Source organism: Patagioenas fasciata, chromosome 1, assembly GCF_037038585.1.
Source record: "Patagioenas fasciata isolate bPatFas1 chromosome 1, bPatFas1.hap1, whole genome shotgun sequence".
Lineage (NCBI taxonomy): Eukaryota > Metazoa > Chordata > Aves > Columbiformes > Columbidae > Patagioenas > Patagioenas fasciata.
The window spans coordinates 93,674,179-93,691,057 of record NC_092520.1 but is presented as its reverse complement, the minus strand read 5'-3'; the positions used below and the strand labels follow the sequence as shown (position 1 = coordinate 93,691,057).

The following is a 16,879-nucleotide window of genomic DNA, read 5'->3' as shown; positions in this document are numbered from 1 at the left end:
ATACATGGTAGAATAGAGGAAAAATAAAACAGAAAGGGTAGGGATTAGATAGTTTAGGTCCAAAAGGCATTAAATGGCCCTTGATAACTCCTGGGAACTATTTATTGATTCCCTCTATGCATTGCACATTCCCGTTAAGTGATTTCATTTCCTTATTTCTCCTAATCACATCACTTGGTTTAGAAGTCTTTTGCTTTCTGAAACCTGGGGGTACACAGATAAGTTCAGTTTCTCATGTGGCTATACTTTTTATTACATGTGAAAAGTTGATACAGTAAAAGTAGCCCCTTGGAGCCAGCAGGTCTGGAGCTTTCATCATTACAAATCGCTGCATCAAGGAAGCACCGTCGGGTTAATTGCTGTGTTAGTCTCAGTCAGACTAACATGTGGCTTTTTCCATCTCTGTAATGGGCACTGATAAAGTCCTTGGTAGATGTGACTGCCTCTGAAAACTACATTGCCACCTTGGAAATAGTAGTAAGAGATCAGTAATAACAATACTAATAAGACAGTGATACTGTAATGGTCAAATCCTTGAGTCATTGTAACAGCTGACTCTGAAAATAATCAATACCATAGAAAAAACTTGTTCCATGTTGGGTTATAATGCTTGGAAACAACATCTTCATTTTGTGGGGTGAGGAGAGACTGGAGAAAGAGAGAGGAGTTGCTGCTTTGTTGATTTGTTTTTCCTTTAAAAATAAAGGAGGAAGTGGAAAATATTCAAATATTTTACTTCGGCAAAATAGAAAAAAAGCATCCTTTACTCGAGCTGACGCTCATGTGTCATGCCAGGGCCATCCAGTGCCGTTACTGCCCTTGCCTTAAGGAGCTGCCAATGCCCCAGGCTTCTCACTAGCCAGCCTGACGGCATCTGGAGCATGGAAGGTTTATCTTCCTTCCCTGGGAGCAGGTGGAGAATCCTCTCTGCTGTGTCCCAAAGCACAGGTGACAGCATGGGACAGCAGGGACATCACTACTTCTCCCAGGAATGGGATGATCCCGGCCACTGCACACTCCCCTTGCAGAGCTTCAGCCCACCCAAGGCAGGGCTCACCGTGGGCTACAGCTCACGCAGCCTGGCTGCTGGAACCACTCACCTCTGAGCCAGGGAAAGAAATCTGCAGCTACGCTGGAACAAAAAAGAAATGAAAACAGAGATACTGAACATTGGATCTGTTGCCATTGGCTCTGCCTGCTGGGCACAGTAATCGGCAGCTGCTAATTCCCGAAAGGTCCCTTCTTTGCAGATATTTACAGAGGCATCTGCAGCAGTCAGCTGGACGGCACCTAAACGGATGAAAAACAAACCTATGAAATGGTATTTCCTATTCTTTGGAAGGCAGTAAAAATGTGTCCTATTCCTTTCAGCACCTAAACATTCGTCAGTGTAGGAAAAGACACTGGCACACGGTTTAGGGAGATGTATATGCAGAGGAAGTAAACCTGTGTCACCCATTATTTCCAAATTAAATACCCCCATCATTGTACATATTTTTAAAAACCAGGATACCAGCAGCGTGAATAATTTTCTCCTATATGATGCTGAGCCCTTTGAAAGACGTTTTAGCGCTCTTTGTAGCACAAATTATTTGCCTTTGTTTAAAAAGGTATCCACTTTCCACTGCAACTCTTGGTCACATTTGTATAGATGACTTCCTGTGGTTAATAAAATTGCTCCAAATGTAGAGCCATGTGTGATTTAAAGTTAGTAATAAAATGGTTCATCACAGACAGGCGTAGAGTGCCTTTTCTTGCTGCAGAGGGAAGAGGACAACATGCTATGTCAGAAGCAGGTGCCTACTGTGGTTCACCCGAACTGGACACTGCCCTTCCTTTGCTTTCAGATTTCACCTTCAGCTGATGAGGGGTAAAAAGCCATCTCGCTGTGAAGAGCTGGCATTAGCCTTCAGACACTGCTTAATCCTCTTCAAGGGAGTTTAAACATGATACAGGTCTGCTAAGACCCCTCACAAGGGGAGAATTTTCACCTTAAAAGACCAGCTAATAAAAGAACTCCCACCATCTGCTCACCCCCAGAAAACCAGCCAGCAGTGGGCACAGAAACAAGTTCTTAACTTGAGATGCAAAGCAATCCGGTTACAAACCGAGAATGACCTGTGTTTTGTTTTAAATGAACACAGTTTCTCTTACTTATTATGCTACTTTATGATTCCGTATAGACAGAGCACTCATGTTCAGGGAATATGCACACTAGCAGCCATTAGATGTAATTTGTCATCTGTTTAAATCCCACATGCATTGATAGGAAAATTCAATTCAATTTCCTTTCAAGTTTAAATATCTCTAAAGATATTCCCCAATCCAGGAAAGCACTTAAGCAAGCGCTTCACCTTACGCATGTAAATGGTTCTAGTGATGTCAAGTGCTTTCCTGGAGAGCGTTGTGATCCATAGCAGAGGTACACCTGCACTGTAGAATAAACACCCAGCAAATGCGAAAAAGTTAAGGCACCAGGGTACTAGAAATACACTTGATTATTTTTGAGGTCCTACAATTTTGCTCCTGTCTGCGAGATTTTCAGTTGGAAAAAAAACCCACAACCAACAACACTAGGGAAATTAGCTACAGAAAGGCAACATTTCAAAAGCACATAGTTCTCTCAGCCTCTTGGGGAAAATTTTATACAATCCTAGTTTCAAAATAATGTTAAGGTTGCAAAATTGAGCAATCATAAAAGCCAGGAAATTTAAAAAGTTAGTACGTGTCTTTCAATGTTAACTCAGCAACAGCAAATATATGTAGTGGGAGAAGTTTATACTTGCAATTTCTGTGTTAAATATGAACTTTAAAGTACTTTTGTTGACAATTAATAAGCAATATAAACTATATTGGGTATTTCATGTCTGTAAGAGGCATCTTAATAATAAGCATTTCCTGGCCTTGGTATTCAGAGGGCTTGTTTTTGAGATATAAAATGTCACTGTTGTGTTGCTGAGTTATTTAGGTTCTTTTCTCACTTCTGGGTGAAAGTCATCACTGGGAAAGAAAGGGAATTTCACCTGTGTTATAACACAGTTCTCACACCGGAATAGTTTTTTGATGTTTATGAAAGTCTATGATTTATATAGTTAGGGAACTGACTTAATTTTTTTTTTTTTTGAGAAGTAGGAACTTCTGTGGTAAAGAGACTGCAGTGCTTCTCCCTTGTTGGCAAGAGAAGTAAACCTCCCAAAATAAATGTGTTCTACCTGAATTAATAATACGGAGCTGTTCCGCAAAATGTTTAAAATACAGAATGATCTTTCCAGGCCAGTGTATGACTTTCTCAAATCTACATGTCGTGGTTTAACTTACCATGAAAATCTAAATACAGTGTGATGGTAGTGTTTAGATAAGACAGATGTAGAGTGGAGTGCAGGCTTGGTATTGCAGAAACGCTGATCCTTATAAATGAGCTGTATAGCGTTCTGGGATTTTCCTGGCTGAGTCTTTCAAAACCCAGGCTAGATTAAATCATCACAGCTGGGAAGAAAATATCAAGAGTTAAAAAACTACTTTATGAGAGTTTTAAGAGTGTGAAAGTTTTAAGAAGTTAAATAATTACAGCACTCTCTGAAAGCTACAGGAAAGATGGATGAGTTTGTGGTCAATTGTGTCGTTTATTCTGATATCATCCTGAAAGACAAATTAAAGTGTCAAAGGTGTGGTGAGAAATTCACACACAAAGCAAACACAGGTCAAAGTGTGGTGGTGAAGACTCCCACACACCCTCAGCTCAAAGGAAAGATGGCACCTTGAATTCAGTGTTTCCACTGATTTTTATGTTACGTCTTGTGCAGTAAGTCACGAGAATCTTGAGATCTCTGCTAGTGAGGTGTCAGCTTCCTTGTTAATGGAACTAAGCCAGTCTGGGAATAAAATATATCTCCCATAAGGATATGCAAGTGTGAGGACCTAAAGCTTTATGTGATATCTCCATTAATATGTCACAAGTCCAAACTTACGGCAAGCACCCAAGGGAGAAGAAGGTCTTTGTATTGTGTTTCATTCCAATGTATCACCCCCTTAATCAGACTGACTCTGATGGAGCTGCTCTCTGCTTACACCAACATGAGTGACTTCAAACCCGTTCTCAGTTGTGTCTTCAGTGCACCCAAATGTCGTGTAAGAAAGAATGGAGATGTTTGAACAGGGCTACCACACATCTGTCGAGAAATGCGCTTGCAGTAGCATTGCTAGCTGACCCCCTGGGGTCTACCAAGCCTGGGCAAGTGGCACCATGTGCCCTTGGACCCCTTAGGCAGCACAGGTGCCACCCTGTGCTGCCCATCTTCTCAGGGTAGGTGCAGTTTGTATAGCATACACAGGCATGTAGGATGTGCTGCTCAGAGATGGCCCATATTTCTGTCTGGGAGTCTTCCCAGAAGAAACCTGGGAATCAAAAAAGGCAAACAGATACAATAAAATGTGTGAGTGGACTGTGAATGCCCACGTGACTGTGGGCGATTGGGATGAAAGCTTACCAGGCCAAAGAGGGAGCAGAAGGGAGAGGTGAAGAATGCCCTGAGTCCGTGCATGAGGAAATCATGGGGGGATGTCCCACTGACTCCGGGCAGCTTAATTTGGATCCAGCAGATGGCTTTTCCCTTCCCCCTCCTCCCTCTGCTTTGTGGCTGCTGAGTGAAGCATGGCAACCCAGATCTTATTTCAGCTTATGCAATGGTGCATATTTTCTCCCTTAGATCTTTCAACGAGAGAGCACCAGCCTCTCCGTGTGGGACCACTAATGCCCTCGGGACTGAGCCCAGAGCTGGGGTTCAGGAGGGGAGGGCTGGCTGCGGTGCCAACCATCGCCTCTGGAAAGCCATCAACAATCTCTGGAATGAGAGGATAACTGAAGATGCAGACCCCTAGCAGGTTATGCTGCTGGCAACCCAGTAAATTAGATTTCAATCTTTAAAGGTACAAATATTCAGAAGGAGTTTCTAAAACCACCTGCATCATAGAATAACACTGACCAGGAGCAATACATACAAAGGTTTTGCAACAAGCAGGTCGGTGCCAGTCTGAGTAGCACCATCCCTTTCTGAGATCAGTTTATATAATGCCTGAAGGGGCAAAGACAGCATTAAGCACAGTAAATCACAAAGCCTTGCAAAAAAGATTAAATTAAATTAGGCTGAGAGCTCTTTTAAGCACTATTAAGTAATGTAAATAGCATGAGAGTGAGGAGTAGAAGGGGAAGAGGGAGCAAGCCCAGGTAAGATGGATAGTAAAAAAGGTATGATAACTGTCAATAGGTATTTGTAAGGCATACACATTAGCGAGGTAATTTGTTCAGACTGATTCAAGGAAATAATGGCTGGGAGAAAGAGTACAAAGATTTGGTTTGGCTCTCTGGGTGTAATTTCTAAACTGTGAAGTGTAGCAGACTGTAGAGCAGGAAATGTTAGAAACTCCAAGGCTTGAGTCATTTAAAAGTTGACTGAGCAAAATCACCTGAGAATAATCTAAAGGGAAACGCTTGTGCAACTGGCAGGCTGTGCAAGCACAATGGTCACTGGTCATAAATTACAATAACTCGGATACAATAGGTAGCCAGCAAGCTGCATGCATGCAAACGGGGTGACGGAGCTGAAAACCTCTGCCTCCCAAGCTACCAGAAGCCAAATACTGTGTCAGTGTAAATTGGTGTAGCTCCATTCCCTTCACTGAGTGATGGTGAGTGGATTTATGCTACCTGAGAGTCTGGTCCAAGGGCTTCTGGCCTTCGAGCTGAAGTAGTTCCATCATCTTGTGGTATTCCTGGGTAATAAATACTCTGATTTAGCTGTTAGGCTTTTGTAATCTGACTGGGCAGGAGTTAATTTACCAGCTCACACTTGCAGACAGGAATCCTCCAGGGCACAGAGCCCCCCGTAAGTTCTGCGTCATTCTGGCTGCAACCTTTTCTGCAGATGTTTCTGCCTCCCTGTTTTTAATCTGAGGGCCTGATAAAAGGCCAGCCTATGCACGACTTCGCTTGGTTCCAGCAGATCGTGTTCCAAAAATGGATATGGTTGTTTCCAACATGAGGCTACAGGGAGACTTTCTGATGTTGATTCGGCTACTTTTATTCTGAAAGTAAAAGCACCCACAAAGACACTGGTACACAAACCAGTGGTTTCAGTTCCCACGTCTCCTTATTTTGCACATATTTGTTTGCACACCAGTACCATGCATAAATACTGAGATAAACTCTTATCTTGCGCTTTCCCTGTATATTAGCTTACAATAAAATGCTATGTTAAGTTTAGAGCAATGGTTTTGCGATCTCGCTGTAAAACATCAGTATTTCAAATGCTGATGAATTTACCCTCAGTTGAAATGATTTTCATTTTGCATGTGGAGAAGAAAACCCAAAATTATCAGAAATGTCATCCAATGTTTAGTATTTGGGAAGTGGCACCATGTACTTGATTTTCATAGTGTTGAGTATTTCATAGCACATTACCTTATCTCGTCTCCCACTGAATTTCTTAATTGTTATGCTTGTCATGTTTGGTACCCCCTGAAAATGAAATCTTGCACCTGTGATTTGCCTGACACTCCCCAGGAACTTTGGGAATAACATGGATAAAACACCCCTCACAGCAGCCTTGTACATCTCATTTCCCCAAAAATAACCCACTACTCCAGACTGAAAGAGGGGTGGGATCTAAAGAAAAAAAGGCTGCTTTATCATGTACATATACAGTACTTCATAATGTCTGTGTGTTTGTAGATGGATCCAACTTAACATTACCCAGATAGGTACTGATAATTCCAGCAGAGTTTCTTGCAAAGCCACAGTCAACAGGCAAGAAAAGAACTTTTTATTTCCAGTCTGTTAAGCTGACTCATCTAGCAGTGTTCCACAGGCAAACAAACACTTCCTGGATTCAGTAAAGCAATTTCAGTGAAAGGATTGATTTTCTGAAAAGAAATGAAGGTTTATGGTGTCTATTTTCTACAATGCTCTTTTAAGACATTAATACTGTAAATTAAGGGCAGAAGTAAGTAGCCACATTGCATATAGAGTACGCTTTATAAATGCACCATTCATCATATCCTCCTGTATGTTATACCATATAGAGGAGCCCCTTCTACATCGTGGATGTTTATTATCATTCAAAACTAGTAACCTTATGTACATTCATTAAAAAATGAGATCATGTGAGCTGCAAGTAGTCCAAGCACAAGAGCTTTTGTTACCATGCCAGCCAAATAGTTATGTGCATATACCCCGCTGTCTGAACACATCAGTCATTTTAATATATTCACAGTTTAGCTCTCAGATGATTTTGTTCTTCCGTTCTTTTTTCTGTGTCACAGATTTTATAGGTGGACATTGAGATCCAGTTATAGATGTGACAAATGATTTCAAGGTTCCCTATTCTTAGAGCTTAAATCTGACTACCACAGACGTGAGCATTCGAAGGTTTCTCAAGTTAAGCATCCAAAACCCAAGCTGCTTGAAATCACAGTAGTCCCTTGAAAGGTCTAGTCCAGATGAACAGTTTCAGAAATATACACATGTACAAGTTTGGAAATATACACATACACAGATGTATATATAAATTTTCTGGTTAGTGTCCCTTAGCCCTGTTGTCATGCCATGCAAACTGCTTTGTGTTGCAGTCCTCATCCCCTGGGCCTGAGATCACGCACCGCCTGAAGGACCTTGTCGAGGAGACCCACTCCCCCGAGCTGCCCCTATCAACCCCAAAAAGCAGGTCTATTGACTTTCACATCATTTCAGGGTGAAAGCGAATTTTTGGTTTACACCTCTAGAAAAAAAAAACAATAATGCACCCCCAAAAGTTACATACTTCTGTGATAGAAAAGAATTTGGGGTCCACTCGAGTATTTCAAAGTGAGATAACTGTAAAGCCATCAGCAACTGGTGCGGAGATGATGTGTGGTTGGTCTCAGGCAGGAGCAAGCTATGAAATGAATGGCAGTACTGCTGACAGGTGGCAGCACCCATAGTCAAGGCAGACACTCGAAAAACTGTGCAGGCAGATCACCCTGGCACTCATGAGAAGGATCTCATCCACGTAGAGGGAAACAATGAGGTGGTACAAGACCAGTGACAACCCAACAGCACCACACTGGAAAAGTCCTAGAGGCTTTGTGGATCTGAGGGGGGTTAAGGTTTCTCCTGCACATCTGGTAGAGCAGCAGCTGTGCTGCAGTGATCAATGCCAGTGTTTGCTGTGAGGACTTCTTTCACAGAGAGGCGAGTGGGAGTAGGTGTAGGATTAGGATTGGTTACATTGTGCCTTTCAAGCTTTTATTGATTTCCTAATCTCTTCTTTAAAAAAAATAAAGAGGGGTGGAAGAAAGAGAATAATTTTGCTGTGAGCTCAGTGGGCCTTATTTCCTCTCAGATCTACCCACCCTCACCCACATACATGGAAGTATCTCTTCTTACAGAGTGCAAAGTGTCAGTCAGCTTTTTTCTCTAAAAAACATTTCTACAGGGGTTAGCAATGAAAGCAAGCAGCAGGGGAGGCAAAACATCCGAGCTCACACTGTCAGAGCAGGTAACCTCACTCACCTGTCTGGCAAACGTACTACATGGGTGTGCCTTAAAGCTCTGATCCAACACGGACCCGGCCTTAGTCATTCTGGCTGTGCGAGATTAAGCAAGCATGTAAAATGAGTGTATACATAAGGGCCTGGCTCACCTGAGGTCCACAATGGGGAGTTCTTCAGGCCTGACCCTCCACTGGTCTGCAGCTGGTAAGGATATCTGCAGAGGACATCACCATATCGTGCCACTTTGAATGCCCAGTGCAGAGACTGATATGGCTACATTTCTGCATCTTTGAGATAACCGATGCAGGATTTGAGGGACTGAAGTGAAAACATAGGTTGGTAAGGATGCACAGAGAAATACTGAAATTACATAATTAAAATTAATTGGCAGAACTGTGTGCAGTCCAGAGGAAGGGAGACACTGCAGACGTAGTCTGCATGAGAAGAAGCAATTCACAAGTCTGGAGAAAGCACTTGGAAAGAGCAGAAACAAAAGGATAAGACTGATATGGGTAAGGAAATAGTAAAATGAGAAACAATGAAAGAGACAGCAGTAAAACCTGCATCTGTCATTTAATCCAGGGTAAATACCCAGATTAGTGACATAGGTTTCTGATGTTTATTTGGAGCTTACTTTGGAGCCATGTCTCCCAAGGCGAACACAGCTGTGATACAGACCAGGGGAAAGCACAATCGAGGATTTATCCCAGCTATGGCTGTTCCTGTACAACATAGGCATTAGTCAAAACTAAAGTTTGTATGGAAAAGTTGCCTTTCCAGTCCTTGTTCTCATGAAAATAAAGCTGTCATAAGCTGGCAGAGCAAGGAAATTAAAAAGTTTCACAGTTTATCTTCACAAATTTTCACATCATTTTACAATCACTCCGTGCTTGGATGGGTTTTGAAGGTTGTGAAGGCTAAACATGCACACTGTCTCTTCATCTAGTTATGGGACCTTGACATTAGGCTCCACCAGTGTATGTATTGCAGAAATGGTGCTCATCAAGCCAGATCTGCTGCAGCAGTTCAGTTAAGCTGGCTCAAAGTACAAGCCAAACTGCACCAAGAAGATGAAGAAAAAATTATTTATCTGAGACAATGGGCTTTGGCAAGAGTTCAGGAGGCTGCTGATGTTGCTGCTGGATGGGGTGCAAACAGATACCACTGTAGCTAAAAGCGGATTCCCCTGAAAGAACCAGTTCACATCTTGGGTACCCCACAGCAGTGGAGATGTGGGTGTCTGGATGAGCAAGCCAAAGACAGAGTCAAACCATTTCAGGAGCATATTTGAGAAAGTCATCCCTCTGGCAGCTGTGCACTGGGCAGTAACACTACTGCCTCCCCTTAGAAGTAAGCAGCCATTTTATCAGCTGTCACAGTTTTTTACCCCAGACAGCTGTCATCTTCACTGCCCCACAAAGGCTGGCCCTGGTTTGTTCACTTTCTAAAAAATATTAACAAACACAATGCATGCAGAAAATATGGCTCGGTTTTGTTCTTGTGTTTAACTAGGTCAGCCTACGAGAAACATCCAACCAGCTGCTCACCTGATCCTGCTGCAGTGGTCATGTTCCTGCCTAACCCATTAGCAACAAAGCTGTAAGGTGAGACATTTTAACAAGGCCATTGATGTTCTTGGAGATAAACGTGTTAAGTTACTGCTGGTTTTGCCACTTGCAAGCAGTGAGAGGAAAGCTGGTCCACAGCAGTTAAAGTGTTACTGAGCACCAGGGGCAGCTGGCATCTGCTGAGAAAGGCACATGGAAAACATGACGCCAAGCAAGTGGGGCTAATTAACACTGGTTTCTTAAATTAGAAGGCTCTTAATGGCTAATGTTTAAAAATAACACCTTAATGACATCTAAAAATAGCTGCTGCCAAGCCTCAGAGTATTCTGACCTCCAATTAAATTGGGAGTCCATTTCCCATGACTGGTGGTGTAAATCACATTTACCTTTTATATCCTGTTCTCCCTGGGATTAGCTGCAAAGCCTGATGCTTGACCTTGAAAGCCTATTTGCAAACATGCAAGAGTAACCTAGAGCACTCTTCTGAATGGTGTGCAATACGCAGATATAATGTGGGGGTTGAGTAATTGGATAGAGTATTATCTTGAGCTGCACTTATCTGCAGATGTGCACAGGGAAAAATACTGAGGGAGAGGGGGCCTATCAGACCAGGCAGTGACCAGGGATGTAAAAGGTGGTGCTTGGGTTAGGGACTGGGACTGGGACAGGAGATCCGAGCTTCATTTCCAGTTCAGTCACACATTTCCTGTGCAGCCTGGGTTCCTTGCCCTCCTGCTGTGCCCCAAAGCCATGTCTGGGTCTGCCTGGTCCTGGAGTGGTATTGCCAGGATAACTTCTCTACGCTATGTGCCATGCTTAGGTGCAATGATATGCTTCGCAGGAAACAAACAGTATTATGAAAAGGGAAAATACCGCTTAATTTTCCTTATACTTAATATATGAGCCAAACACAAATAATCTGTAAGGCAAACATGTTAAGGACTTCCAGAATTCTTACCCAAGCATGCGGTGAGAACAGAAATAAAATATCTCCACTACTGCTGGAAATAACTACTTGCTTACTTTTGCTGTACTCCTCTATGCTGTGCTTGGCCTTAATTTTTGTCCTGTCATATCACAATACTCTGTGATAGCTGGTACAAAGAGAAAAATCTGCAGTTTGACCTTCCCTGGCAGAATACAGAGAGACCTCATGGCACCTACCACATACAATGATTTCTGGTGTAAAACCCTCTGTGTTTGTCTCCGTATTTGCAAATTAGGCAAATTACTTCAACAACAACATAAACCCAGTTAGTCTCTTCTAACCATTATGTAAAGAGTATCTGAAAGGCCAGAAAGCCCTAACAGTAGAAAAATGCCTTCCTAAAACTAGCCACAGTAAAGCAAAGCTGGTCTTTGTTTTTTCTGTTTGAGGGCTGGGTACTTCTTTGCAGATCCTGTTCAACATTGCATTCCACTCCATCCTATGTCTGTGCACAGCAGAAAGGCTCCAAACAAAAGAAGAGAAACGTGTAAGTACAAGACTCTCAGCCTGCGTTGCTGTCTTGCCTAGTCCATATAATCCCTGTGCTTTCCAATGTTTTCCTTTCTTTTGGCACATCATCCAAGGCAGATCCTGTGTTGTTTCAGGAAGAGATGCCCCATCTTGTTATGCAGAGATCGGTGCATGCTGCAATGTGGTCTGGAGACAAACATTGGCACTGGTGCACACCTCAAACTCTCCTGCCTCATTAGTGAGATAAGGAGAATATGAACCAGCTTTCGTTTTTCTCCCTCTATGTTATTTCGTCGTTCTAATGGTCTTCGTTAGTTTGGCCAGATGGTTTTCCTCCCGTTGCTTGCTAAGGCCCAGTCCTGCAAACACTTATGCTTTCTTCTACGAACATAAGTTCACCACATGCATGGATCTTTGCAGAATTGGAGCCTAAATTTGTTTCTGTTTCTGAATTCCAAGTTGGATTTTGATGCAACAGTTATTTTATATATTAAAATATCAGGTTTCTGCCCACACACATAATGTATGATGCATAACAGACCTTGCTAGGCAGCCATTGGAAAAGTCCACTTAATCTGCTATTTATACAGAAGGAAGAGTTACTATTCCTTGTTTTTCAGCTTTAATTTATACATGACCAAACTGTGAAGGTGTTGCTCCTCAGAAGCTCCATGATGTACATCTGGTTTCACATGCTGTCATTTTGCCCACAACCTAAAATCATAAGCTGAAACTCCACAGAGGCTAATGAAAATTATTCCCCTTTGAGTTGCTTTATTAAAACACAACCTCAAGAAATATTGGCAAGTCAGGAAAGCAACTTTAATCCAATACTTGTTATCCTCTTCCACAGGTTTTAAATCACTCTCTTTGCTCCCTACTTCAAGGAAATACACCCTCATTGTTTTCCTAGTCCTGCTATGACCTTCTGGGAATGTTTTCATCATGTAAAGCAACCTGCAGTTCCCTACTTTATAAATCTCATTCATTCCACGTGTTAACACTAGCTAATTCTCTGCTTTAGAAAGGAAATCATGTTTATTTTTTTGAAGAGTCTGCTGGGAAGAGGAATATTTGCATTTAAAATATTTTTTCCATTTCATAAATTGTCTTGAGTTTTCTTCCCAGTGGGCAACAGAAGACTGTTTATATAAGTGAAGAGGGAAGCTTATTTTCCCATTACTTCCACAAAAGTATGATTAACAGCGATAACTATGCTAATTATTGCACTAACTGCACTTGGAATGCACCTTACTGGCTGGAGAGGTAATGCTTTTGGGTAATAATTAACTCCTTTTTTCCTCAATTACCTTTTATTAGGAGAGCAGAAGGTGTCAAAGTAAAACAGCTGCATATCTTCCAAGAAAAGCTTGTGTTTTCTGAAGGAATTCCAGCGGAGGTGCTTTATTAAGAGAACTAGGCAGGACAAACATTAACATGGCAAACTCGGCTGTTCAGTTACTTGGCTTCTCTCTAAGCCTGCTTGGTCTAATTGGGACATTAATTGCTACTATTCTGCCACACTGGTGGCGCACGGCACACGTAGGCACCAATATTATAACAGCTGTGGCCTATATGAAAGGGCTTTGGATGGAGTGCGTCTGGCACAGCACCGGCATCTACCAGTGCCAAGTCCACCGCTCCCAACTGGCGCTGCCCCGTGACCTTCAAGCCGCCCGTGCCATGATGGTAATTTCCTGCGTCCTTTCCGTGCTGGCATGCGTGATTGCTGTCATCGGTATGAAGTGCACGCAGTGTGCCAAGGGGACTTCTGCCAAAGCCTCCATCGCCGTCTCTGGGGGGATCGTTTTCATCCTGGCTGGTCTCGTTTGCCTGGTACCTGTTTCTTGGACCACTAACGATGTCGTTATGGATTTCTACAACCCCATGCTTCCTAGTGGGATGAAGTACGAGATCGGTCAAGCTCTTTACCTTGGCTTCATCTCCGCATCTTTGACAATCCTCGGTGGGGCTCTGCTGTGCACATCAAGCCAGTGTCGTGGGAATGAGACACCTTACCAGGAGCAGCCCAGTGGCGTAAGAAGGACTGCTCCCTCCTACAGACCACCAACTGTCTACAAGGGAAACCATGCCTCTTCCCTGACATCTGCTTCCCATAGTGGCTACAGATTAAATGACTACGTGTGAGTTCCCTAACATTTGCCTGCGGGACACAGCTGCTTTATAATTTCTGTGCGTGGCATAAAACAAAGCTAAGATGACTTTTAATTTAGAAGGGTTATGATACAAAGTTTACCATTGTTCGTTTCTTCCTTTCCTTTCGTTCTGGAAAAAGAAAGAATGTGAACACAAAGCTGCTTGCTGCAAAACCTGGAAAATAACCACAATGTGATATTCCAGAGACAGCACATACCTGCCTACTTTTCGTTAGAGTTTTGCAGGCAGGCAGTTCAAGGGCAGTTTTGCTAAAAGTAATGTTTTGGTTGGTAGTTTCTGCCCTGCGACGAGCACTAAAGCAGAACTGGCCACAACTTGTTTGAACAGTGTTCCGACAAAGGACGCCGTTTTGCCTAAAACAGAGAGCTTTGTGATGAGACACAGTGACTTTCGGCAGTGATTTCCTGCTAAGTTTCTCATTTCCATAATGCATGAATGTTTCGTTATGACAAGGTATTAGTTTTGTTTTGACTTAACTTTTTTTATATAGTCCCTTGAAATATGAATTTCAATAACATTATGACAGATGTACTTGACAGTATGTTACAGCAAATATTTTAAATTATACGACAATGTTTTGACCCTATCAAAATAAAATTTTAGCACAGTTTTGAAAAAAAGACAATGCATCGTGATGGAAACAAATCATCCCAGTAGATCAGAATTCAGTTTTTAGACACATCAATAATAGAATAAAACTAGACATTTGATGTTAAAATTTTATTTCAAAAATGAAAAGAAAAAATTCAGTATGAGAATTTGTCACAGAACGGGCATTTAGCTCTTTAGCAGATTTAACATTCTGTACAATCTATACATTATATATATCAGAAAAATTATTTCTAAAATCCTATTGCCCAATGTCATGTAAGTAAACGTACTCAGGTTCAGTTCCAGTGTTTTTTGCCTGGGGTCTTGACTAAAGGTGCATTAGGGTTAGTGAGAATATTCCATCTACTCCGGCAGCACTTGGGGAACTTCCATTCAGCCAGGCTTCAGTGCACAAGGCAGTGTCCATGCCAGCAGAGACTGCAATCATGGACCGTAACCATTGCCTGTCAGGAGGTGTACAAAATCATTACATTTACTTCTAGAATACTTGCAAAATGCAATAATTCCACAGTATGTTCAAACAATCAAAAAGCCAGACTACTGAACAAAGAACCCAGCCCTCTCCATTTCATGTTACAGTGAAGTTCAGTGCAACATATACTATGGTATAAAACTACCACAAAAAATGAAAGCACTAGATTCCTGCTAACCCCAGTAAGCTGCAGGTGTCTCCAGAGCAATACAGGGACCAACACACTGACATATAATGGGGTTAAAAAAAAAAAACAACCAGCTTCCAAGAACTGTGAGGCAACTACACTTGGTATACTTCATCTGGCAAAAAGCCTGTTTGCAATTACATTATCACCTGGTAACACCTCCAGAGCTGGGATCCTCTCAACATTTCCCCTTCTTTCACTCTGAACCTTCCTTTCTGCTGCTGATCACCTAGCCATTTTTTTCATGTTGAGTTGAATTGTGACAGAGTGTTTTTCAGCATCAATGCAGTTTTGATCATCACTGTTAAAAAACAAAACCAAAACAAACAAAAAAACCCCAAACAAAACAAAATGACATTTCTAAGCAATTTGCTGAGATCAACAACAGCAGAAAGGACCTGGGATCAGGTTTTGGTGATTGATTGGTGACTACAGATTATAAACTCATGTTTTATTAATTGTAGGTATTACATATGTGGAAAACAGTTGTATGGAAACTTCACTGATGCTGCAAACATCTTAATAACAGACTCTGAGATGCAAGCACATAAACTGCTTTGACAATGGCTTATTAGAGAAGAAGGAGTCAAACAGTTCATAGCCTATTACAGATTTTCTGGGATGCTTTTTTAGGACAAAAAGGTAGGCTAATGAACTGGTCAGTTACGTGGGCTTTTTCTGTATTTACATTGCAATAGATCTAGCCAAATGATTACCATATCAACTTAGAACAAGGCCTTTGGACAGCCATGAATACTGGAACACAGGTCCAAGTGCAGGAAATAGGCTTGTGTCTCATTAGGTAGCATGTTTGCACTATACTGATAAATTAATTCACTTGCCAAGCTGTTTGTGTGGTGGGAATACTTATGTGTAGTGCTATTCTTGCCACAAAAATTCCCAGCCAAGCAGCATACGTGACAGTAGTAAGAATGATTTATAAAGTCCTGGCAAAAATACCTGGAAGTGCTCTGATGTCAATAAAGAGAGGAAAATGGTTTCTTTCACAGGGGGCTGAGAAACAGTGGATCTTATTCCATGCTAAAGCTGACATAAACTCCTTTCTTCCTTTCTTCCTTTCTTCCTTCCTTTCTTTCTTTCTTTCTTTTCTCTCTCCTTTCTTTCTTTCTTTCTTTCTTTCTTTCTTTCTTTCTTTCTTTCTTTCTTTCTTTCTTTCTTTCTTTCTTTCTTTCTTTCTTTTCTTCTCTCTCTCGTTCTCTCGTTCTCTCTCTCGTTCTCTCTTTCTCTCTTTCTCTCTTTCTCTCTCTCTCTCTTTCTCCTTTCCCTTCCTTCCTTCCTTCCTTCCTTCCTTCCTTCCTTCCTTCCTTCCTTCCTTCCTTCCTTCCTTCCTTCCTTCCTTCCTTCCTTCCTTCCTTCCTTCCTTCCTTCCCTCCATTTGAAACAAAAAACATATCCATTCTAGCAGCTTTAGAGGTCTGGCTACAACTACCCCAGACCAATGTACATATTGATAACCTGAGCTCCTCCCCTGCTGCCATGCAGATGGATGGCCAGACCTGGCTCTCCATGTATGTGGAGCCTGTCTTGGTGATCCTGCACAGGCCCTTCAATGAGGCACCACTCTGAGACTTTGGCCAAGGAAGGAATCCCAACTGCCTTTCGTTTGCTGAGTAATGCTTTGGTCATCAATGGCATCAATAAGTGACAGAGTGTCAAGGAAAGGTGATTGAGTTTGCTGGACCACCAAGGTGCTGTTTATGGGAGTGTGTTCCTTGAGCAGCTTAGAACTCAGCAACAGGGGACAGGGCAGAACAGATGAGGGCTACTACATGCTTGATTCAGCCTGCATGCATCTGCTGGTGTATTGCAGAGTCCCATGGAGGCAGATTTTTATTATTATTTATTTTTTTAGATAA

At 42.1% G+C, this 16,879-nt stretch overlaps 1 protein-coding gene across 1 annotated transcript in view; it reads left to right on the top strand.

The window, feature by feature from the left end:
• Positions 1-15,975, top strand: part of CLDN14 (claudin 14) — a 29,154-nt gene extending 13,179 nt beyond the window's left edge. The window contains exons 3-5 of the mRNA XM_065852769.2: positions 10,039-10,130; positions 11,472-11,569; positions 12,874-15,975. Of these exons, the coding sequence (XP_065708841.1) occupies positions 12,991-13,701 (711 nt within the window). The 5' untranslated portion in view covers positions 10,039-10,130; positions 11,472-11,569; positions 12,874-12,990 and the 3' untranslated portion in view covers positions 13,702-15,975. The remainder of the gene's footprint in view (positions 1-10,038; positions 10,131-11,471; positions 11,570-12,873) is intronic.
• Positions 15,976-16,879: the final 904 nt, after the last annotated feature.